A 26021-nucleotide genomic window follows, 5' to 3' on the forward strand; every position below is an offset into this window, starting at 1 on the left:
TCTTGTTCTTTGGTCTTTGTTCTTGTTCTTTTGTCTTTGTTCTTTGGTCTTTGTTCTTTGGTCTTTGGTCTTTGTCTTTGGTCTTGGTCTTTTTCTTTGTTCTTGTTCTTTGGTCTTGGTCTTTGTCTGTGGTCTTGTTCTTTGGTCTTGTTATTTGGTCTTGTTCTTTGTCTTTGGTCTTTGGTCTTGTTCTTTGGTCTTTGTTCTTTGGTCTTTGTTCTTGTTCTTTGGTCTTTGGTCTTGGTCTTTGGTCTTGTTCTTGTTCTTTGTTCTTGTTCTTTGGTCTTTGTTCTAGTTCTTTGTTGTTTGATCTTTGTCTTTGGTCTTTGTCTTTGGTCTTTGGTCTTTGTCTTTGGTCTTGGTCTTGGTCTTTGTGCTTTGGTCTTGTTCTTTGGTCTTTGTTCTTGTTCTTTGGTCTTTGTTCTTTGGTCTTTGTCTTTGGTCTTGGTCTTTGGTCTTTGGTCTTTGTTCTTTGGTCTTTGTCTTTGTCTTTGGTCTTGTTCTTTGTTCTTTGTTCTTTGTTCTTGTTCTTTGGTCTTTGTCTTTGTCTTTGGTCTTTGGTCTTTGGTCTTTGTCTTTGGTCTTGGTCTTTGGTCTTGTTCTTTGTTCTTTGGTCTTTGTTCTAGTTCTTTGTTGTTTGATCTTTGTCTTTGGTCTTTGTCTTTGGTCTTTGTCTTTGGTCTTGGTCTTGGTCTTGGTCTTTGTCTTTGTGCTTTGGTCTTGTTCTTTGGTCTTTGTTCTTGTTCTTTGGTCTTTGTTCTTTGTTCTTTGGTCTTTGTCTTTGGTCTTGGTCTTTGGTCTTTGTCTTTGGTCTTTGGTCTTTGTCTTTGGTCTTGTTCTTTGTTCTTTGTTCTTTGTTCTTGTTCTTTGTTCTTTGTTCTTTGGTCTTTGTCTTTGGTCTTTGTCTTTGGTCTTGTTCTTTGGTCTTTGTCTTTGTTCTTTGGTCTTTGTTCTTTGGTCTTTGTTCTTGTTCTGGTCTTTGTTCTTGTTCTGGTCTTTGTTCTTGTTCTGGTCTTTGGTTCTTGGTCTTGGTCTTGGTCTTGGTCTTGGTCTTGTTCTTGGTCTTGTCTTTGGTCTTTGGTCTTGGTTCTTGTCTATCTAGACAACGCCCCAATGGGCACAGCGAGGTTGCCGGATGATGAGGCAGAAGTGAGCAACCCATGGTGGACTGGTGACTGTGTTCTCCTGGAGGAGAGCTGGAAAAGATGATCCGGTCAGAGGAGTCCACGAGGAGATCAGCAGGGCTGATGAGAGTCAGTGGTGGAAAGAAAGGGCTGGAGGATCGAAGAGAGGCCAGGATGGGGGCAGCTGAAAGTCACAGGACAAACAACCATGCACACACACACACACACACACACACTTAGGGAGAATTTGGAGACGCCAATAAACTTGACAGTCATGCTTTTGGACTATGGGATGAAGCCGGAGTACCCGGAGAGAACCCATCACACACAAGGAGAACATGTAAACTTAATAATTAATTATCCATCCATTTTTGGTACACCCATGTCCTTGCTGGTGCCCATCTTCAGCTAACGTTCCGGGCAAGAGGCGGGGTCACCCTGGACAGGTCGCCAGTCTGTCACAGGGTAACACAGAGATAGACAGGACAAACAACCATGCACACACACTCACACCTAGGGACAATTTAGAGAGACCAATTAACCTGTCAGGCATGTTTTTGGACTATGGGAGGAAGCCGGAGTACCCGGAGAGAACCCACACATGCACAGGGAGAACATACAATCTCCATGCAGAAAGACCGGGGCGGGGAATTGAACCCAGTAACCTTTCTCCTCCTTTTTTGCAGAAAAACAGCGAGGCGTACCCAGGATTTCAGTTTCCACCGAAGAAACAATATAATCCCCAGGTAAGTTAATCAATTTCAGGGAATTAAACAGAGAAAACAACTAATAGGTGAATAAAACTTAACCTTTGACCCTCCACAGGTCATGCAAAAGAAGTGAAAGTGACAAACCATCCGTAAAATTGTATTTAGAACCTCCTCACCCTCTTACATGCCGAACCCTTAGAAACTGCATGATAACAAAAACCTCTGTCCAACCGTCCATTTTCCTCTGCTGTTTCTGGGTCATGGGGTAACAGCTTTAGAAAGGAGGTCCAGACTTCCCTCTCCCCAGCCACTTCTTCCAGCTCCTCGGGGGGAATCCCAAGGCGTTCCCAAGCCAGCTGAGAGACATAGTCCCTCCAGCGTGTCCTGGGTCTTCCTTGGGGCCTCCTCCCGGTGGGACGTGCCCGCAACACCTCATCAGGGAGGCGCCCAGGAGGCGTCCTTACCAGACGCCCGAGCCACCTCAACTGGGTCCTCTCAACTTGGAGAAGCAGCGGCTCTACTCTGAGTTGCTCCCGGTTGTTGAAGCTTCTCACCCTATTTCTAAGGGAGAGTCCAGACACCCTGCAGAGGAAACCCATTTCGGTCGCTTGTATCCGTGATCTCGTTCGTTTGGTCATGACCCAAAGCTCATGACCAAAGATGAGGTGGGAATGTAGATCGACTGGTAAATCGAGAGCTGTCTCTGTTTGACTCTGCTCTCTCTTCACCACTGCAGACCGGTACAGCGCCTGCTTCACAGCAGACACTGCCCCAATCCGCCTGTCGATCTCCTGTTCCCTTTTCCCCTCATTTGTGAACAAGATCTCCAGATACATAAACTCATCCACTTGAGGCAGAAACCAGAGAGGAGACATTCCACGTCCCAAGAGCCAGGTTCTGTAACTGAAGATCAGGTCGATGGGAACCCCTCCCTCAAGCACCATCCAGATTCAGAAGAGGACAGGACAGTTTAGGACAGAAGTTTTGTACATACAATGAAAACTATGCCTGCAGCTGCCCCAAAACCCAGGCCAAAACCCAACCCGTTCATGAAGGACTCTCCACAATCTGTCAAAAAGTTCCACATACTCCAGCTTGCACGCTGCTGCTGTGGCACTTCTCGATTTAAATTTCGAAGAATCGCGTCCACCATTTCTTCTTCGTCTGACTCATTTAAATTGTAAGACTTTTTAATAGTCTTCATCAGTTCTGCTATTTCTCCTAGCAACTCCTCTTGGGTCAAATTTCTTACCCTCCTCCTTTGAACTCTTATATAAAAATCCTCAATTTCGTCTCTCAGGTTGTTATCCATGTTTAAAATTTGAAAAGTGTCTTCCAGTCTTTCTCCAGTGCTCGAATGAAAGATCTTGGGAAAGTTCAAGTACTTAGAGACAGTTTTATGATGTCATAACAAAAGAGAATGATATTATGACATCACAGAGAGAGTGATGTCATAACTGACATACATTTGCATTTGCATATATTTATGCATTTTATAAAATATGTTGATATGGTTTTCTTTTTCATATTATTGAAATATGTTTAATCTAGGTCATGCTAGTTCTGCTATTATATTGTTTTTGTCCTGTTTTAGTTGGTGAGAAAGTGTGGTGGGAATTTAACATTATGGCTCCTCCTTGCAGGAACTTGTTTTATACCAGACACTGACCTTCCCTCGATGCCCATTGTGTTTTACCAAATCTCTTTATTGTTGTTACAGATGGTTAATCAAACTGAGCTTTACATACAGTTTTATACAAATATATGATTCATGTATGTTCTTGCATTGTTCCAAAATGCAAGTTTATATAAACTAAAATATAAAAATGGCATCCAGTAAATAAAAGGTCAGTGTTTAATTTTATTTTCAGAAAATTTTAATTACTTGCTTTACTTTCTTTGAAAAGGATAAGAAGGATGGTCATGTTTTATTTTATTTCTTCAGCTCACTTCCACTGGATGCAGGATTATTGCTTGTATCTTATTCTGAAGATTGGAATTTTCATCACATTCTTTTATTTCCTTTTTTATTTTATTTCATAACTCAGTTTTTCTGACCTGAAGCTTGGTTCAGCTTTTATGCTCACTTCTGAGCCCTGGAAAGAGCTGGAAATGTTCAATCAGATGGGAACTACAAACTTGTCTGCCACTTTTACCCAGAATGCACTGCAGTTAGTTGATTGCTTCTCTGAAAGCTGAGTGCTGACTTTAAAACTCCCCCTTTTCACGGAGCTCTTTTGATTCTTTGTTTTCAGACTCCTTTTCCTGATATCAATCAATCAATCAATCAATCAATCAATCAATCAATCAATCAATCAATCAATCAATCAATCAATCAATCAATCAATCAATCAATCAATCAATCAAATTTTATTTGTATAGCACATTTCAGCAGCAAGGCATTTCAAGGTGCTTTACCTAATTAAAGAAAAAATAAAAACATGTGACACTGAATAAACAGTAAAAAAGAGAAAGAGATTTTGAAAAAAAAAAAGATATAAACATACTTTTGTTACAGAATTTAAGCGCCTGTCGTTGCCGGACTCTGCAGTCCGTTTAACAAGGGTATTATTAGGACCAGGTTCCGTCCACCTGTCACGCAAATTTTTGTGCTAGGACTTTGCTGTCCTACATGGATTTTTGTGCACTATTTTTTACCTGTTAGAGTCTAGAATTTACAAGGTTAAATTCTAGACTCTAATGACCCTCAGTCACTCGCCACTTTTACATAATTAGAAAGAGGAATAAAAATAAATAAATAAATAAAAAGTAAAGATAAAAACATTAAAAACATCGAAGATATCAAAACCCGCACTCTAACCCTAATTTAGCCATAAGCAACTCTAAACAGGTGGGTTTTAAGTTGAGATTTAAAGGTGCCCAGTGTTTCAGCTGTTTTACAGTTTTCTGGAAGTTTGTTCCAAATTTGTGGTGGATAGAGACTGAATGCTGCTTCTCCTCGTTCGGTTCTGGTTCTGGTTCTGGGGATGCAGAGCAGACCAGAACCAGAAGATGTCTTAATGTGGCTCTGAAGGTTCAGGTCAGAATCCATCACTACTCCCAGGTTTCAGGCTGGTCGCTGGTTTTCAGTTGTAATAACTGAAGTTGTGTATTGATTCTAGATTGCTTCACTTTAGGTCCAAAGATAATAACTTCAGTTTTGTTTCTGTTAAGCTGGAGAAAGTTTTCTCACATCCACACATTGATCTGTTCTAAGCATCTATTCAGTGATTGGATGGGTTCACAGTCACCTGTTGTGTCTTTATGTTGAAGACACAACATTCAGTCCGTTACAATATAAGGTTTGCAGGCTTGATATTTATTATTAATAAGCGCTCCCCCGAACACAGCGGTGGTTGATTAGTTAATTTTAAACTCCTGCTCTGCTCGTTATTTTGGTTGTAGAGCTGTGTGTAATCCGCATAGTTATGGTAGCTAATCCTATTTCCTGTTATAACCTGAGCCAGTGGGAGCATATAAATATTGAATAAGAGGGGTCCTAGGACTGAACCTTGGGGTACCCCACATGTGACCTTTGACCTCTCTGATGAGAAGTTTCTGATTGAAACAAAGAAATCCCTGTTCGTTATGTAAGATTCAAACCAGTGGAGGACTGAACTGGAGAGTCTGACCCAAGTCTCCAGTCGATTCAGTAAAATGTCGTGGTCAACAGTGTCGAAAGCTGCACTGAGGTCCAACAGAACCAGCACTGTGTTTCTCCACAGTCTGTATTTATATGGATATCATTGAACTCATTGATGATGCTTTCAATGCTGGTTCGACCTGAGGCATTTCTTCTTTAGACGAATGTGACTTTAGCTGGGCTTGGTGTGTCTGTCTGTTCTTGAAAGATTTGAAAATCCATGTTCAGATGAGAGACTGGAGAATGTTCTGTAACAGGCACGTGCAGAGGGGAGGGGGGCTGGGGTTGCTCGAGCACCTGCCCTTTTTCCTCCTTGCCCCCAAGTGCCCTTTTGGTCAATTTTTATTTTTATTTTTTTTGTATTATTATTTTCTATGCCCTCTTGTGACACAGAACATGTACTAAAAAAATTATTATTATTATTATTATTATTATTATTATTATTATTATTATTATTATTATTATTATTATTATTATTATTATTATTTTTGTACAACATAATAAGCCGGTCATCTTGTTACCTTTGACCTTTTGCCCGTGACGCATGATGCAGTAACAAACTAAACCTAAGAATATTAAGAAAATATTTGACATGCATAAATAAGTTCGTTTTGCAAAAAAAATTCACTTCATGAGACAAATGTGTGATTTGAATGTTTAAAAAAGTTTTTTAAGCAAAACTCAGTAGGCTTTTCTCATGGTGACATACATTAACAATTAAATATTTGCTTTTGTTTTGTTGTTTTTTTCTGCAGTTCCACGTTAAAGTTTGATTCAGCTCTGCTTTCCTGAATGGACCGTCTTCATCTCCACTGCAAGTGTAGCAAACAGGCAGCTTATAGATTACAGTCCACTAAAAAGTTGCATTGTGCCCTTGTTTATATTTTTAATAGAGTAATTATGTAAAGACAAAATATGTAAATCAGAGCTTGACCACAAGCTCTGATTTACATATCTTGCTAAATTGCGGGTTTGAATATTGCAATACTTTCCTATAACAAAATAGACCTGCAGAAAGAAATTACTAATAAAATATCTTACACAATAGTCGTATGCTGTATGTAGAGATTCTCCTTAGCTTTGATTGTATATCTCACAATTTTGTAATTTATCATTGTTTATTAAACTTTGAAAGCTGAGAGACTTTGTTAATATTCTGTCCTAAAATACGGTTGGATGTGCCCTTTTTTTTTTTTTGAGCACCTGCCCCTTTAGTGGTCTCTGCATGGCCCTGTTTTGTAAGATAATTAAAGATTTGGGCTATAGTTTTATGATCAAACCCTGGGTAAAATATATCCACATCTTTATTCTTCGTGATGGATTACCTGAGGATTAAAATACACACAGGTGTACCCCATTACTTAGTAATGAGGTGACTGAATTGGGTTTTATTTAGGAGCATCAAAGTATCCGGATTAAAATGGACGCTACCATTGTAAAGTTTTTGACCTCCCTCCCAATAAAATAAATGAAAGCTTGTGATTAACGTCACGAACAATGAAGTCATTCAAAACATAGGAATATATTTAATGCTGTTTCCTCGCTCTTGTAAATCACTAAATAGCCTCGAGGTGGCGCTGTTTACCTGCCTAGGTTCTGCCTGGTTTCTCACAAGAACTTTTTTCCTATCGTGATTGCTCATTTGTTCATACAAAAAACATAACTATGTTGTTTTAGACTTAAGGCACTATACAAAAATGGTAAATATTACTGATATATATTTTCTTTTTTTACCAAACACAACATTTTAAAGTGAAAAAGAAATTATGTTTAGAGAATTATTAGGTGACAGTGGATAAGTCAAAGTGCACAAAATGATGAGCAATTTAGTTGGAGTGACAATTAGCATCTTTGCATAGTTTTTGGCCATATGGCTGCGGGGACATGGGAATTTACAGAGGAGCTTTAGAAGTTAGTTGGAGAAAGAAACGTTTGTTGATCCTGTTCACAGATTATTGCTTCTGTGGCCCCAGATTAACTGCATAAAATAAATAATGTTCACGTTGTGTTATGCTACGTGTTCCCTATACTGAAAGGTTTCAAAAATGGAAGAGCACAATAGCACTCGCCCAACCAGTCTACATGTGTTTTGTGGACTTGGAGAAGGCGTTCGACCATGTCCCTCGGGGGGCCCTGTGGGGGGTACTCCGGGAATATGGGGTACCGGGCCCTTTGATACGTACGGGCTGTCAGGTCCCTGTATGACCGGTGTCAGAGTCTGGTCCGCATTGCCGGCAGTAAGTCGGGCTCGTTTCCGGTGAGAGTTGGACTCCGCCAAGGCTGCCCTTTGTCACCGATTCTGTTCATTACTTTCATGGACAGAATTTCTAGGCGCAGCCGAGGTGTTGAGGGGATCCGTTTTGGTGGCCTTAGGATCGCATCTCTGCTTTTTGCGGATGATGTGGTCTTGTTTGCTTCATCGGAACGTGATCTGCGGCTCTCACTGGAGCGGTTCGCAGCCGAGTGTGAAGCGGCCGGGATGAGGCTCAGTGCCTCCAAATCCGAGGCCATGGTCTTGAGCCGGAAAGGGTAGAGTGCCTTCTCCGGGTCAGGGGGGTCGTCCTGCCTCAAGTGGAGGAGTTTAAGTATATGGGGATCTTGTTCACGAATGAGGGAAGAAGGGAGCGGGAGATCGACAGGCGGATTGGGGCAGCGTCTACTGTGAAGCGGGCGCTGTACCGGTCCGTCGTGGTGAAGAGAGAGCTGAGCCAAAAAGCGAAGCTCTCGATTTACCGGTCGATCTACGTTCCCACCCTCATCTATGGTCATGAGCTTTGGGTCATGACCGAAAGAACGAGGTCACGGGTACAAGCGGCCGAAATGGGCTTCCTCCGCAGGGTGGCTGGGCTCTCCCTTAGAGATAGGGTGAGAAGCTCGGTCATCTGGGAGGGACTCAGAGTAGAGCCGCTGCTCCTCCACGTCGAGAGGAGCCAGTTGAGGTGGCTCGGGCATCTGGTCAGGATGCCTCCTGGACGCCTCCCTGGTGAGGTGTTCTGGGCACGTCCCACAGGGAGGAGGCCTCGGGGAAGACCCAGGACACGCTGGAGGGATTACGTCTCTCGGCTGGCCTGGGAACGCCTTGGGATTCCCCCGGAGGAGCTGGAAGAAGTGGCTGGGGAGAGGGAAGTCTGGGCCTCCCTTCTGAAGCTGCTGCCCCCGTGACCCGACCCCGGATAAGCGGAAGAAAATGGATGGATGGATGGATGGATGGATGGATGGATGGATGGATGGATGGATGGATGGATGGATGGATGGATGGATGGATGGATGGATGGATGGATGGATGGATGGATGGATGGATGGATGGATGGAAGAGCACAATATAAGTGTCACCGCTTAGCTTAGTCATCTAGATATAATATTCTTTAGCTGACACTTCTGTTATTTATATATTTGTCAGTATTTTGTGGTGTCACTAAATAGTGCTTATAATGAGGTGAGAATAAGTGGCTTCTGTTTATTTTGTCACTTTTGCCACTTATGCTTAAATGCAGGATAACTGACCTGGTACGTGAGAACAACTCCTTTTTGTCTTTTGTGATTTTGAAGCACTTGCAGCACTATGAAAAAACTTTATTTGTGCCGTATCAGTATTTTCCGGTATTTTTAATTCTTTTTTATTTTTTTACTTTTTTGTGATGATATGATTAATTAATGGAAAACAAAACTATCCAAACAAACCCCTTTACGTGAAAAGGTAACTGCCCCCTAAACCTGCTTGTGCCACCACTGGCTGCAGCAGCTGCCATCAAGGATTTGCATGGACTCTTTACAATATTTGCTTTCTATGTTGTGAACATGAACACTGAACCTAACTGAAGCAGGTGAGGCCTGCGGTGCCTCAAGTATTGTTCTAGGCTCTATTGTGATGACCTCCTGGATAACTCTTTAATGTTCTCTTAGAGTCTTCAGAAGCCTGAAGACACGTCGGGCTTCTGTGTCTTCAAGTTAACCGACTGGATTCATTGGACTTTATACGTAAAAATAATCAAAATAAAATAGAATAGAATGCAATAGAAGTAGCTTTCAATGTCCCACATAGGGGAAAGGAAAGATATGTAGGTTCACACAAAGCTTCCAAGTGTTAAATATATATATATAAAAACAAGATTAACAACAACAATAAAATTATAATAACACTATTGTACAAGGTAATAAAACATATAGTGCAGTTACCAGAAATAGAAATATTGTACATGATCCAAGGGATGTGCAGCTGAGAAGGATGAGGGGTTTTTTTTCTTAAAATGAGCATAATAATGTGCATGTGTATTGAACATCAAAAAGATAGCAGACTGATAAATGCTTTAATGATTTTCTTTTATTTTTATACCAAACTCTGACCCGTATTAATGTTGCATCCTGACTGTTGCCGTTTGTGAGCAACCCACTCACAGCGGGAGACATGCTACGCATGTTGTTTGAGGGGGAGACGGGATTACTAACCCACAGCAGTGTGTGTGTGTGTGTGTGTGTGTGTGCGTGTGTGTGTGTGTGTGTGTGTATTAAATTGATTTATTTTTAGAACGGAACTACGTTTCCCATGATGCACCAGCAGGGAGCGTCGGGCTGTCAACGCCGGGGGAGAGGAATCGGTTCAGCATCTCCGGAGCTGCGGAGCGAAGCGTAGGACAGAAACACAGTGTTCACAAACACAATGAGCTGGAATTAACTCACCGACTGTCTGCCGCGTTGGTCCGCCGCGATGCCCGAACCGGATATTTAACGACCGAACCTCCTCGTCTGCTTCGGATCGGCGCGGAGAGCGGACTTTAATTCATCAATGAGATCTGCGGAGAGGCTCTGCCGCTCGGTGGAAACGCAGAAAAACACAAGATGAAGAAGCAGTTCAACCGCATGAGACAGCTCGCCAACCAGACAGTGGGCAGGTAAGAGAGCTGGACTGATGACACGAGGTGTGGATTCATGACGCGTCCTTGCCGCGTTCAGCTGCGCTTTTGGAGATCTGTCACCAAAGTCGTTTCCTCGATGCAGCAACATTTGGCTTGGTCCGCACAAAGCGTTAACTGTCAGTGCGAGTGCCACATAATGTGCAGCTGTGTGATTGATTGAGCTCAGCAGGGAGGAGCGTACCCGCACACTGATGAGGAGGGAGCCGACATGGTACCCAAGAAGCTGGGCTGCTGCTGCTGCCCACCGACCAATGACAGGCAGGCGCAGGGCGGCTGCTGCTGGCAGAGCCTCCAAGCACAATACAGCAAATGGGTTTTAATCAGGGAGCAAGAGCACATTTCACCGGTGATTAGTAATTGTGAAGTGATGGATAGTTAGGGTCAAACATTCAGCATACTCTCCACTGGAACTTTCTCAGGTGACAGAGATCTGTTTGAGGGAAAGGGATCACATGATGCCAGCTTCAGGTTGTACTTATGGGGGTAACATTATCCAAGTATGTCCAAAATAATAAACTGGACCGGGCCACACAATTTTGGTTGAAGTCAGACCTGACTGTGATTTTTCTGTTGAGTTTATTTGCATGGTGCCACTTCACATCTAATGTCATCTCAAAGTACTTTACAAGACAAAAAAGGCCCATTTCATATTCAGTTAATGTACATCCTGTTACACAGATTCATAAAGTCGGAATAAAACCTTTTTCTCATGATTTGAGCCTTATCAAAACTTTACCAATCAATCCATTACAAAAAGGGAAAATCCAAGTCAGCCCAGTGATTTCCTTGAATAGAAAATTGTGAGAAGTTCCCATAATAAACTAAATATGATTGCTTTGTTTAATCAGATTTGATTGTATTGAATTTGAATAGACTAATATAAACGCATCCATTTCTGTGTACAACTTAAATCTGTTTTATGAAGTACTAAAATCAGTTTATAACACTACTTGGTAAAGTCGTATGCGTGTGGATTGTTTCTATGATTTTGGAGCAATCTCTCATCCTCAGTAAGCATGTGGCAACAAGGGCAAGATACAACTCACCTTCCCCTTTTCCACTTCCAAGGAAAGTTGAAATACCCATACCAGGCCAGTAGGTGGCAGTAATGCTGACACAAATTAAATGTCAAGTGTGTTAATAAACAAAGTAACAGCCTGAGCCTGACCTGTGAAGTTCTATTTCTATGCCAAAGATTGGAAACACAGAAGGGAACACCGCCTGAATTCAGAAATCCGATTTGGAAAGTCGGTCTCCAAGCAACCCGAAATTTAGTATTCAAAATGGCTGCTCCTCCGTCAGGGTTTCAGATGTAAACTATTTGCTAGGTAGTTTGCATTGAGTTTCACCAATGTGACATGAAGTTGAAGTCCCATACCACCTTTGTTGCAAACATGCTTGTTTAGTGTTTGAACCCATAAACAGAAATGCACAGATCAGGCATAACATTATGACCACTCAGATTAGTGTTCTAATGCCCCTTGTTTTGACGTTGATGGTGTGTATCTGGTCCACACAAGCAGCAGATCCTCTAAGTCCTGTAAGTTGAGAGATGGACTCTCCATGGATCAGCTTTGTTTGTCTAACATATCCCACAGCTCCCACGCCTTATGTAGGCTATACCATTTAATAACAACTGCCATAATGACAATGCAACGTCTTATCCTCTTTGCTTGTCTGTGGTCATAATGTCATGCCTGATTATTGCGAATAGTTATCGAATTTTATTTCCACTGGTAGCTAGTTCCACCAAAATTGGCCCACAGGTTTTCCAACTCGCTAATAGAACAAGCTCAACTTGAGCTTGACGCCGTTCCCAGATCTGAGCTTTGACTTCTGAGACAAATCAAACATAGCATAGATCTGCATTCTGCTTGTCTCAGAAGCTGGAAATCTGGGAATGCCACCACACCCTTGTTGACAGCGTTCCAGCTGTAAGTTGACAAACCTGTCGATTAGCTAAATGTTGTGCTAAGAAACCTGTTGCTAACTATGTAAACCAAAACAGAGGTGCTGTTAAGATCCTGAAACGTATTGGGACTCAGCCCAGAATAGTTTTCTTTTCTCACGTGAAAGCTCTGTCCACATTTAGAGGAATAATTTTCCAAATTTGGTCACTTTTTTTGCAGTGTTTGCGTGTTTTTTGTTTTTAATGGAGAAAAAAATATCCTGTTTAAAATATGCACAGAACCTATAAGCGATGATTTTTATTTTATGATTGAGAATCGTAAAAAGATTTACTTGAGAAATCCCATGTCTTGGTTTTCATAGACGGTGGCCTAGTAGTTCCAATTTTTAACTAAAGAAAAATCAATTTCAGCTAACCGTAGTGCCTCACATAATATCAGAATGCACAATAATGATTGATTTATTTGATACTTGTGGACATGTTTGAGGCGAAAGTTGATACTACAGACATATCTGAATCCGAATGCTTATTTAACTTCTTTAGTTAGAAAACTAAACCAAGTGTTAGTAAAGTGTTGTTTTTGGCATTATATTGCTGTTTAGTGGATGTAAATTCACTTTTCCCTAAGCGCGTCATCAATACCACGGCCTCTTTCGCCTCCGATTTCTTAGTTATGCTTTTAGTAGGTGTTGTAAAGTCTTTGTCTGTCTCTGTTTGTCAACCCCACCCTAAGCTTTTTGCAGAAAGTCAGAGTCATGTGTCAACACTGCACCCCGGGCAATTTGGGTCACGTGTTAGTCAACTCTTTGATGATGTTAGGCAAGTTCGAAACACATTAATTGTCATGTTTGGAAATGACACTTGCTGGATCAACGAGGCTGATTGAAGCTTTTTTTATTCCTGATTAGTTGAGGCTGGTACAACCTGTTTGTTTTGTTTAGCTCGCATAGCAATAACTGACTTATCACTGATTATAGGTTTTAAAGTGACGCTTGTGTGATATATTCACGGATTGAGAGATAAGATGCTTAGAGTAGAAAAGTGAAAATGAAATGAATAAGTAGATGGGAGGTGGTTACCTTCAGTGGTTCTGGGCGACAGGCAGGAACTGGCTGTAAACATCTTCATCGTAGTTTCGTGTTCATTCCTCTGGTTTCAGAAATTTAGCTGAAAGCAATGGCAACATTCTTTCAAATTATATTTCCTTACTTTTCCTGGAGTTTGTGATGTACATTAGATTCAGTTGTTCTTTATTTGAACAATACTGAATAGTTTGGATACCAAAACGCTGACTGGGACCAGATCATGTCTAAAACAGGGTCTGCAACCTGCAGCTCTTTGGACCTTCCACAATGACTTTTATTAGCTGTGGCTGAAAGTTATACATATATAAAAACAAATAATACTATTAAACATGGATTTTAAAACAAATTCAAGTCTTTACTGTTTTTTTTCTTTTAATAATTTAATTGAATTTCCACACCAAATGACACTAAAAGTACCCTCTTTGTTTTTCTGTATATTAAAACCAAGAACTAGAAATAAAATGGTGGCTCTTTAAAAATAACAAATTTCCTATAGTAGATGTATATAAAGAATAAAAAATCGTAATATTTAGCTGGACTGGGGGCAAACATGGCTCTTTGAATGGTAAAGGTTGCAAACCTCTGGACTAAAACAATTTAGAAAAAGCTTATTTCTGTGATGTAGAAACTGGTGTGTATTTTTGTGAAACTACCTCCTGTAACTAATCATGTAATTAAGGCCTGTTGGGATATTTGATTAATAATTTAAAATATTGTTGAATATTTTATATCATTACTGTTGTTTTTTAAATAAAATTGGCCCAACTATGCCCAAATTTCTATGTTTTCTTAACCTGCTGAAGTTGTTTCCAATTTTTTTTGGTGCTGTTTACTTACAAATTAACATTAGCACAGTTGCACAGCTATCTGCTACAGGAAGTTAGAAAAGTAGCAGCTTAAAACACAGATGAGACATTTGGTCACTATATTTGATTTATTACCTGTTCTTTTTCTTTGCAACCTTTTAAGTAAATAATATAGAATTAAATTTTAGTCGTTATCAGCGATGTTGTTTCTCCATGTCAGCATTTATTATGATAAAATTATTGGTATATTTCCAACAGCGCCTGCAATTTTCTCAGAGGTTGTAGCCTTTTATTGATTAGCAATAATCTGAGAGGTCCATTAACCCTCTGACAACATTAGACTGATTAGTCTTAGATTTGGTTATGAGTGGAAGTCTGGGTATCCTATTCCTCCAGTTCCTCTGCTTTGCATTTACAGTCATCTCCACATCCCTGCATCTGTTTTGTTGTGCAGACAACAAGGGCGTCCTCGCTCTAATGAAGTGTGCCCCCTTTAGGGCGGCACTGCTGCACCGCTCCAGTTGAGGATATAGGTCAAGAGAGGTTCAGACAAAGTTAAATTCATCTCTCAAACAGTCTGCCTGGACCATTAATCCTGTGTAATGCTGCATAAACTGTGCGACTGAATGAAAACGTGTAGCTCTGTGTGTGAGCACAGCGGCGTTGTGGCAGGAAGGGAACGGCCTGTAATCCTCTTTTGGCTCTGTCACTTTTCCTGCTGGGTGTTTCGACTCATCTTCTCGTTTCCATGTTTGTGCTGCTGATAAAAGAACGTGTCTGGGTTTCTCACTGGTGCATTTGCTCGTGTCGAGTGATACGGTTTTTCCCAGGGCCGGCACTTCAAAGGAGGCAGAGTAATTATTTAAAGACGGCAATGGATTGAAATCTGAGATATGATGAGACACAGATTTCTGATCTTTATCTAACTACATCAGATAAAAGAAAATTGTTTGTTTTCTTTTTGTTTCTGTATAGTATTCAAGCTGCAGGTGACAGGACACAAGGAACTGCGTCGACATCGTCTGTCAGCTTTGGTGATTGAGGAGAACACAAGAAATTGTTTTAATTTTTTTAAAGCAGCGTATCATTAATGGCTTCATTTCCTGCACCGCTGTTTTCTTTGTCACATTCCAGGCTGTGGGAAGAAATAGCGACTGAATGATTAATTGATGAGCGAGGGGCCAGTGATTTTTTTCTATTTCTTTTTTCTTTCTGTACGCTGTTTATTTCTGGGTTGTTTCCCTCTGCCTCCATTTGATGAAACCTGAGGAGCGACCTCGTAAAACCAGCCTTGCATGTCAGGTTTTATTCGATTGCAGGAGGAGGGATGTGGTTTCCCTGCAGTTCTCCACAGGATCACAGTCTTGCGCTCTTGTCTGTGTGACACAACCGGAGCCAAAAGCTTGAACGATTTGGTGCTACGATTAATCAAGAAAGGGCACATTTTTTCCTCCTTACAAGTTTTGGTCCCGCTTCAATATTAAGAATATTGTCGGTTCATACCCAAAACTGTGCAAGTCAGTGTTTACTGTAACCTGTATGAAAACAGTTCAGAGGAGCAAAATCTGGGTTTGCAATTATGAGCCATTTAGACAAGTTTTTTAATTGTGAAGAAATCAGGGGAAAATGTGAGCTTGAAACAGTTTTGACTCACCGTTTAGCTCAGTGTTTGAAGCTTTTTGGAAAAAGCTGTGTAATGTCTCATGCTTTTTCTCTACTGTATATATTCCTTATATCACGTGACAAATGACTCATGACTCATGACTAAAAGAATGAGATTCATGCTGCTGAAATGTTCCTCAATTTGTATCTTATTCTACTTTTTAAGTGTTTTATTCTGTTTATTCATCGTTTTGTTTTTTTTGTAAAGCGCCATGGTCAAATCCAGCCAGTTTTAGATACATCATAAATAAAGTTGGCTTGTCTGCAGGGTGTTTCCGCTCACACTTGGGGATGAGATGAGGAATCATATAAAACTAGAGCTGAATATTACTTTTGACTTTCTACAATATCCGAACATGCAGGTTTGTGTCTTTCCAAACTGCTATGCTAAAATAAAATAAAATCTAAACTGTAAAACAGGTTTTTCAAGACGTTGACTCAACCCTGACCCGACTGGAAATCCAACCTGACGAGTTACGAGTGCTTATTGTTTCATAAAATATGTATTTACTTAACTTATCTTCCTTCCACTTGAAACAACTCCAAATAGTTCCCCCTCCTTAGACTCGCGAGACATAAAAAGTTTCATCTCTGTTATTGTTACAGATTTATGGGATCAAACCAGTAGCCACCAGTGCGGCCTGTTAAACCAACACATCAAATGAAAACACCAGTTTATGCATAACGTGAGGATTTAAGGGATTGCTTGGTTTCTTTATTGTTGATATAAATCACACATGAACTGTATAAAACTTCACCCTGTGCAGATCTTTCAGATCAACAAAGTCTTGTTCCGGCTGCGATCTCTTCTGCAGTCAGACGCTTTACGGCTCTATTTGCAGCGCTCAGATTTAGTGCTTATAGTTGTTTTTGGACAATTATGGATTTCTTCTATAGGTTGTATTAATATAAATGGCTCCACAGAGGTGTAGAGTAATTACCCCAACATGTTTTTTTTTCTCCTTGGCTGCCAGACAACTCAGCTGAAACATAATAAACTAATTTGTCAACGACAGGGCTGTTTGTGCACCTGCTAATTTCTGAAACATTAATTTTTAAAAATAATTTATTGCCCTTCATTTGAAACACAATAAGGTATTCAGGCTGCTATACAGTAAGATATGTGAAAATGTGCTTAGAACGAGCTGAATGGACCTGACGTGGATGGCGTCGTGTTTACGGCAGGAGGTGTTGCATCTCTGCAGGCTCAGCTGAGGTGTTGATTTACAGTAGGTGGGAAAGATTTTATTAGAAGTGCATCAGATTTGTTGAATGTCATTTAAGGCCGTGGTCAGTGGATAGCACCAAGTAGTCTTATCAAGTATTTGTGGTCTAGTTTCTAGTGCAAATATCTTAGTGCACTTGAAATATGACAAAACTAACATACAAGTAACTTTTCAGCAAGGAATAGGACAGGATCCTTAATATTGATAAAAGAAATGTACTAGCTTCACTGGTAGATTATTTCACTTATAACAAGACACTTTCCCCATTTTATAAGTGAAATAATCTGCTACTGCAAGTAGAATTTTATCATAAATATTAAGGAATTATTGACTTAAAACAAGCTCCTATGTTGCTGAAAAGTTACTTGTAAGTTAGTTTTGTATTATTTCAAAAATATGTGCACTAGAAACTAAACTGAAAATACTTAGTAAGACTGCCGCGTCAGCTTTGTCGAAGGAAATCTTTCGCTTGGTTATAATTTTTTCCTTTCCAAATAGAAATCTGAAAAGTGTGGAGTGCATTTCAAATGAGACTGCCATACTCTTGTACCTCTAGGTAAAATCCTGTGTAGCCAGTTGCCTTCAGAAACCCTTCAGCCGTCAGAGTCTAATTGTGCACACATTAATCTCAGCGTAAATCCAGCTGTTCTAAGACGACCTTAAGGGTTCGTGAAAGATTACAAGTGGATAAACAGCAGAAAGGTCAGAGATAATGTGGAGAAGTTTAAAGCAGGGTTAAGTTCTAAAAAAATGTTCTGAACTCTCGCAGAGCTCTGTTCAATCCATTATCTGAAAAATAAAAAGTAGGTGGGAGTATACATGGCAGTCCACCTATGCTGAAAGCCTGGGACAGGAAAGCATTAACATATTCAGAAAAAACAGCCTAGAGGCTCATAATAACTCTGGAGGAGCTGCAGAGATTCACAGCTCTGGTGTTTGTTGACTGGATAACTCTTATTTGCGTATCTGGGTTTAATGCAAGAGTTGAATGAAGGTCATGAGAAGTGTTGTCTTTAGGATCAGTTTTATGTATAAAACTAAGACCTGGTGCCACTGTGTGTCTGTCCTCTGGTTTAATGTGGACAATAGGCAATTTGACTGGTCAATTCACTAACAGGAAAGAGCAACCCATCCTTGCACAGGACCGGAAACAAGTTCACCAGTTAAGAGTGGAACCATTACTGCAAAAGACACAAGCAGTAGGAAAAATACATCAAGAGATACTGGAAAAAAACCTCAGAAATTAAAACGTATTATAACATGTTCTAACATGTTATAACATGACAAACCCCTCCCCCCCCAAAACATCTCATAAATGTTGTCAGAAGAGATTCACTTGCTTTGTTTCTTGAATTGTATGGAGATTTGTAGTTAAGTCAGCGGTGAAATATGTTTACGGTGCTGTCAGTCAAACCGCCTCTGAGACATGATCTTGTTTTTTTTGGGGGGGGGGCGCCTGGGGATTTTCCGAAGAAGACGTTTCTGCCAGTGGAGCGTTAAGAAATTCACTGGAGTGTGTTGATGGAGTCGCTTCTCGGTTTGTTTCTAGGCCGCGGAGGAGCCAACAAACGGATGACAGGGGCGGGTTTTCAAACAAATATTAGGAAATTAGACATCAGGCTGCTGCGTCAAGAGTGAGACATTGATCTTTATTTCCTTTATCTAAAAAGAAAAGTCTAATTATCTACAAGTGTAGCTCAGTGAATTAGAACATTGTCAACGAGTGCATTTATTTCAGGAGTTCAGCTCAAGTGTTATTCTGCATCTGTTAACTTGATGAAAACCCAAAATTCAGCGTTGAACTTTACACAGATCAATAAAAATGCAACCATGAAAGATGGCTGACCTGACGTCTGTCCAACAGACACCCTCCATAAGGCTGGCTGTCAAAAACTATATCATGGTGTAATAATTGAAAGTTAAGTGGAAGGAAACGAACATCAGGATTTTATTGGTTTTCTTTGGATTTTGGTTGCCAGTCTATGTCAGACATTAAAGTCAGTTTAGATTCTCAAATTAAAACCAACATAATTGCTTTTGTCATTTCCAGTGACATCACATCCTAGTATATTTGATAGTTTGCACATCTCATTTGAATAAAACAGGAATAAATTATTCAACAGTGACCCCTGGGGGACCTCACAGGTAATGTTCAAACTGTTTCCTCAGTAGCTCTTTTAAAACCTTTTTAAGCACCAGTCCTCTAATACCAAATATTTCCAAATAATTAAGAAAAATCATAATTTGCTATTGTTTTTGTAAAGAAGCTGCACTCACTTAAAATAATTTTTTGGAGGGATTTCATTACTCTTTTTTTTTTGTTGTTGTTTAACAAATACAACTTCACAAATTGTATTTGTAAAACTCTGAAACAGATCAAGATACATTAACAAGAATCAAACAAAGACTAAAACCCGGCTCTGACGCAGCTCTAAAAACCATGAGGTCATAGTGGGCTCCACCTAAAAACGCATGGCTCCTCAGAGGGCTGTTAATCCCAGCACAGGAAGTGACGTCACTGGGAAGAATGAGAGGGACCTCCCTAAAGCCACTGAGGCTCACTCAGTGCGTGTGTTATAACAGAATGTGACCGTGAATGGACCTTACCACAGGGGCCGCGTTTCATTGACTAATGCCTATTTCACGTCACAGCGCAGCTCCCACGTGCGTGACCGTCTCACAAACACAAGTTACAGTAGTAAACATATGCTAATGTACATTGTGGACTAGCAGACCGACAGAAAGTTTTTGTGGCAGGACTCGAAAAAAAATGGTTCTCCACTGTCAGTGGGGTATCTGTACAGGGGATGTTAGGTATCCTCATCGTATTTGTGGAACTAAAATTCACAGATTTCCAAAATCTGAAAGGAAAGCCTTGCTTGGATCAAAGCTTGTGCACCACCGCATTTGCAGCTCAACCGTCATAGGATCAATAAGAACAAAGGATTGTGTGCTGCTGGTGTAAGTATTATTGCTTTGCTTTCTTTGTGTTTAGTGAATGAAAAAAAGAGTCAATAATAAACACATCCATTATGAAAACCTTTTAGCCAAGTACAGCATAATGGCAGAACCGATACAACTTCTACACCTTGAAGCCTGTCTGTTACAGCATTACGTTAGCTGAACAGATCAATATGCAATGTGTACCGTATCTGACATTAATGATTTTATTTTACCTGAAAAGGCTTTTTACTAAACTGTAATCGTGTTAGCCACACTAGCACCGAGTACCGTGTTATCAGGCCTAGGCACATTCGAACATTTGCCAACAGAAATCAGTGATTTCAAAAGTAACCCTCAAAACCACGAATGCCCGACTTACCCAGCCTTGCAAGAACAATAGGCATCAGTGATCTTGTCCACAGCTATATTTATGCTCTCTCTCAGTTCACCGCCCTGTTGAGGAAACCTTTCCCACAGCATGATGCTGTCACCAGATGTTATTGTGATATGGCAAAGAAAATTCAAACCTATTTTAATAAAAAAGACATTGCTTAGTGGTTATTTTCGCTGACATTATATAATTAAAACATATTTATTTTTATCTGGAGGTTTTCTGAGCTGTTTCAATTTGCACACAGAGCAGATTTAGATTGCCAGCTTCTGCGTCCCTGCAGCTGCTGCTTCGCTCTGTTTTCTTTCTGTCTGCTTTGGAGTCGAAAACCAGGGTTAACTTTTGATTAACAACTGATGCAACAGCTCTGCTCCTCCATGAATGCTGGGAGATACAATAATAAGGGTCGCAGTTTTCATGCTTTTAATAGACACTGAAAAAAATAAAGAGTATGGAGGGGGAAAATGTGTGTCCTGATTTAATTTCCTGTCCAGTTGTCCAAAAGCTGAACCCATCTGTCCATCGACCGGTCCGTCCATCTGTCTGGTTTTGCTTCCTCCCACTGAGCATTTTTGATTCAAAAATTCAGTACAGCATTGTCAGCAGATAATTGGTATACATGTGAAAGTTTGCAGAAGGTGTGCAGTCGGGTTTGGACGTCTGTTGAACTGTAAGTGTGTTTGTTGAGAATAAATCTCAGAAACGAACACTCAGCCTCAGGATGAATCGCTGCTTCGCTGCTTTGTGTCCTGGATCTGCCTGGATTGGTTTCTTTTACAAATGCAAATAAATTTACATCACTTAGGAATATTGTAAAGCGTCTTGTGTACGTAATGAGATCAAACTGGGATTTAACTATTAGTTTAAAAAACATAAGCAGACCTACCAGGTCATTTCACCTTTTTCATGTTTGTCATTTTCTACCGTGAATGCCAGTTTGTTTTTCAGCTGGAATGAAACGGAAAGTCGTCTGTCTCAACCTTATGCTTCCCACCCGTTCCCTCTCACATTAAACAACGAGCCGTCGGAGACGATGGGCCGAGCTGATTGAGGAGACTCGCCAACCTCATTATTTACACATTATCTGGTGCAGCCAGCTCTGCTTCCAGACTCATTCAGCTCCCGCTCCGTAAGGAACGTCTTCACAACGAAGGGCTTCAGTCTCATCTGCTCATCTGACAAGCAGACACATTTCTGTTTCCTTAATATGCGACTGTAGCTAAAAGAACAATGTTTGTAGGATTGAAAGAGCAACTAATTGCTTTGTTTTGTCCAAGTGTGAATGCATGCACATCTCTGTGCATAAAATATTATCGAAATGTTAAATTATTCCAATAATTAAAGCTTATGTATTAGCTAGATTTGTATTAAATTTCAGTCATTTATTCTGATAGTGTGGCTGCACAGTGGCGCAGTTGGTAGAGCTGTTGCCTTGCAGCAAGAAGGTTCTGGGTTCGATTCCCGGCCCCGGTATTTCTGCATGGAGTTTGCATGTTCTCTCTGTGCATGCGTGGGTTCTCTCCGGGTACTCCGGCTTCCTCCCACAGTCCAAAAACATGACTGTTAGGTTAATTGGCCTCTCCAAATTGCCCCTAGGTGTGAGTGTGTGTGTGCATGGTTGTTTGTCCTGTGTGTCTCTGTGTTGCCCTGCGACAGACTGGCGACCTGTCCAGGGTGTACCCTGCCTCTCGCCCGGCACGCCAGCTGGAGATGGGCACCAGCAACTCTCCCGACCCCACTAAGGGACAAGGGTGCAGGAAAATGGATGGATATTCTGATAGTGATGGCTTGTTGAAGAAAATGGCTGCTCACGCAGTCCTGTATCTGATCACATTATTGGAAAGTTAAGTGGAAGGAAAAAGTTTGGTAATAAAAAAGAAGGTTTAAAAGCATCAGGGATTTCAGAGAGAGAGAGTGACAGCAGAGCTACCGGTGGGTTGCGTTAATGCAGCTGTATGAGTGCATATACTCTGCATACACGGACGTACTTTTCAGAAAAATAAGTTTTATTGGCTGTATGTAATTTCCTCAGAAACTAATTTTGTTTTTTTAAATTATCTGTAAGCCACAGTCATCTGAATTAACAGAAGTAAATGATTCAGATTTATCTCTCTGTGTGTAACGAACCTAAACAAGTTACACTTTTTAAATTGAATCCCTCAAATCAATTATGATTTTAACAATCGTATAATTTACTGGGATGTGCCTCTGCCGTTAAAGCTGGTTGCTTCATTAGAACGAGTCCCGTTTACGACCTGCTGACTGTGCAGTGAGCCTGTGGGTGAACTTTCAGTCCGACAGGGTGCATTGTGGGAGGAAAACAGCTGTCTGACACGCCGCCGCGCAGGTGAACGCCTCACCTTTTTCCACCGTACCGGCTGCGGCCGCGTTGTTAAACTTTAATGCGGAGTCAAACCCACGCGGCTCAGATGTCTCCACCTCACCAGCTGCAGCGTGAGACGAGGCCGGGGTCAGGGGTCAAGAGGACAAACGATCACGCTCACATTAGTTTGTGTTTGCAGTTCATTAAAGTCTAATGATGCGTGTGTGTTTGTTGTAGTTGTTGTTGGGTTACGGGGACAATTGGAGATGTTTCTGTTTTTCTGGTTGCTGTTGAAAACAACAGTTGCAACAACGACTAAAATGTTAATTAAAATGAAAATAAATGGAGACATTATGTCTTATTCGGCAATGAATACTACATTTGTTGTTTTAATTTTAAAATATTGCAAATATATTTTAAAATTTATTTTAATTAAAAAAAATTATATTAAAAAAAATCTAGATATATTCTCTATATTTCTGATTTAAAAAGGCTTTTGTGGTTGTAGGTAATCCTGCTGTGTTGCCATAGCGATGTAAAAAAACATGCTCACTCCTGCAGAAAGCCCTACGGACTGACACTGAACACCCCTGACCTCAACGCTGTAGGGTAAATATTGTTCAAATCTGTTTTCAGTTGTTAATAGGAAAACATTTACAGCTCAAGCTGTTCGGTGCAGAGGCAGAAAGTGACTCTTAACATTTGTATTTCTGTTATGCAACTACAAATCTGTAATCACCGGGAATGTACCAATCAAAAAGCCTTTGATTCCTAATCAGTCCTTTTTTTAAAACTCCCGCCTGCTGATGCCACTTGATCAGTTTCCAGATTCTGTTCAAGAGCTATAAGTGACAATAAAACCTGCTTTTCTTCTTTTTGAATAAACTGAACGTTTAACAGTTCTAAAAAAAATGCTTTATTGTTAAATAAAAAGGTTATTCTTATTTTCTATGAAAATCTAAGGTGCCACTTCTCCTAGACATTTGCCGTATTGTCAAAATAAATAACAAATTTAATAAAGGAAAAAGCCTTGCTTTTCTCTTAAGTGTTAAATTGACATTTATTTGAACTATACTGGTGCATTAGGAAGACTTTCAGCTGTAATTGATCTTTAATTATTGATACATGGAGCAGATGTGTTGTCTAGAGAGCAGTCGCTGTTACACAAACAAACAGAATTTTATGAAAAAAATAACCAGTCAATTTGTCTTCAGCATCTTAAATTAGCATTAGCATAATGAGCTAGCTTAGCACTCTTAAAAACATTTCCATATCCTGCATGTCCACTGATGCGTAAAAAAGGGGAAAAACCTCAGTTGAAGCTGAACGATTAGACCACTGAGAAACATCTTTAGAAAATATTTTTGTTTTTAAAAGCTTCTTACTTTTAGAAGTTTTTAGAAGCTTCTTTGTTTTTAGAAGTTTCTAACCTTCATTTCCAAACACTCAAAACAACAAGCAGTGGTTTTTTTCTCAGTTACAGCTTGCGCTCAGAAGAGTGTTAGGGTTGGTGTGAGCTGGCGCGCCACGTTTAATGACCAATAAAAATATCAGATTTGTAATTTCTAAGTGGCTGACCGTCAATCAGCAGTAATATTGAGTGATTCTGATCGCAAGACGATTTTTCTACAACTCTAAAAATCAGCGTTTGCCTCTCCAGACTCAGGATTGGTCTCATATTTGTGTTTACTGCTTTTGCAATGGAATTAGTCTTCTTTTCCAGTTATGGAAACCCAGTCTGACTGGATGACGTGGAGATGAGAGCTGTGTGAGCTTCAGACCATCTGGTGCATCCCGTCTTTGACCTCATGATGCGTCTTTACGGCTGGACACTTTCTGTTCAGTCCCAGACCATCTGATATGATCCACAGATATAAATATCATTACACTAATAGTTTTTTTTCTTTTTCTGTCACGTCATATACCATTTTAATTACATTTAAAGACCTGGAAAGTAGATAACCAGGAGGAAGTTTCTTCAGTTTTTCTCCTGATACAGAATAAATGTGTTAGAGGGGAAAAGCAGAGCAAACAGAGGCAGAAGTTTCTCTTTTCTGACTGACATCGCCGTACTCGGCTATAGAGCGCTTTAATCGCTGTGCTGGTTTCCGTGCAGGAAACTCCATGGCAACAGTTGAGTCATTTCCACGGGGAGCCGCTGATGATGCAAACACCCCGACAGCGACAATGACATAAACATGAAGTAACAGAGATGATGGGTGTGTTGCGGTGATCAACTCTTAGGCTTATCTAATCGTTTAAATGCTCTTTTGTGTAAAAGAAGAAGAAAAAAAAACTGTGTTGAAGCGTTTATTTTCTTCTTCCAGTTGCAATTTTTTCTTCCCTTATATTATTTCTTACAAATTGTCATTTTCTGCAGCAGCTCTCTCTGCTCAAGCCCTGCACGGCAGTGAACCTGCAGAGGTGCCAGCTGAGTGGCTCATAACAAACCGCAGCAGCTGGCTTCGCTCATTATCGGCCACAAGTAGGTGAACGGAGGTAATTGCCCTCAGACTAAATGGCTTGTGCTGCTCTTTTGGAAGCTGCAGAGGTGCCAACGTCTGAACCAGGCTGAAAGCTGCACTGCAGTAACAAAAAGTATTTGGACACTTACATTTTTTCCCCCCCTTATAGATAGATAGATAGAGAATATATCGAAATAAACCTGGCCGAGTGTGAGTAGTAATTGCTCTTTTTTAAAATTATGAATTGGAGTGCTGTGGTGGCGCAGGGGCAAAGCACAGCCCATCTTGAGGCCTTAGTCCTCATGCTGGTGGTCGCAGGTTTGATTCCCAGCCTGGTGACATTTGCTGCATGTCTTCCCCCTCTCATAACCCTCTTTCCTGTCAAACTACGTTCAAATAAAAGCCACTAGAGCCAACCAAACCTTAAAAAAAAAAATTATGAATTACCTTTTTACTGCCTAACCCACCGAATCAAGAAATCACTTAAATAGGACTTTCTGGGCTAAGAGAATTAGGCATCATGCTTCAAACTTAATTTGAGTACATTTATTCACTTATTTTTAAAAAACATCTTATTTTAGAAAACAATTGTTTTGAAGGAAAATGACCAGTACGTTAATCATCTCTGTAAAATTAATAACTGTAACTGAATCTTTTTCCCCCCCCTCAGCATCGTGTACATGATGCAGATCTGCCTAAAACTTAAATTACACAAAAACCCAGCCATCTCATCCAATGTCTGCGGCTAAACCACAAAGTCTGAAACCCTCTGGACTGGACGGCCTGTTTGACAGATTCAATTACATTTCAGCTGTTAAAAA

The 26021-nt window shown here is 40.4% G+C and overlaps 1 protein-coding gene across 5 annotated transcripts in view; it reads left to right on the forward strand.

Annotated features, from left to right (window-relative positions):
* The first annotated feature begins 10059 nt into the window (after positions 1-10059).
* The window catches only part of LOC103481739 (rho GTPase-activating protein 44-like), a 65453-nt gene continuing 49491 nt past the window's right edge, over positions 10060-26021 (forward strand). For all 5 annotated transcript variants that reach the window (XM_008437459.3, XM_008437461.3, XM_008437462.3 and 2 more), the window contains exon 1: positions 10060-10366. In XM_008437459.3, the coding sequence (XP_008435681.2) occupies positions 10314-10366 (53 nt within the window). In that variant the 5' untranslated portion in view covers positions 10060-10313. The remainder of the gene's footprint in view (positions 10367-26021) is intronic.

The sequence above is a fragment of the Poecilia reticulata genome, chromosome 19 (assembly GCF_904066995.2).
Source record: "Poecilia reticulata chromosome 19, P_reticulata-male-v2, whole genome shotgun sequence".
Taxonomy (NCBI): Eukaryota; Metazoa; Chordata; class Actinopteri; order Cyprinodontiformes; family Poeciliidae; genus Poecilia; species Poecilia reticulata.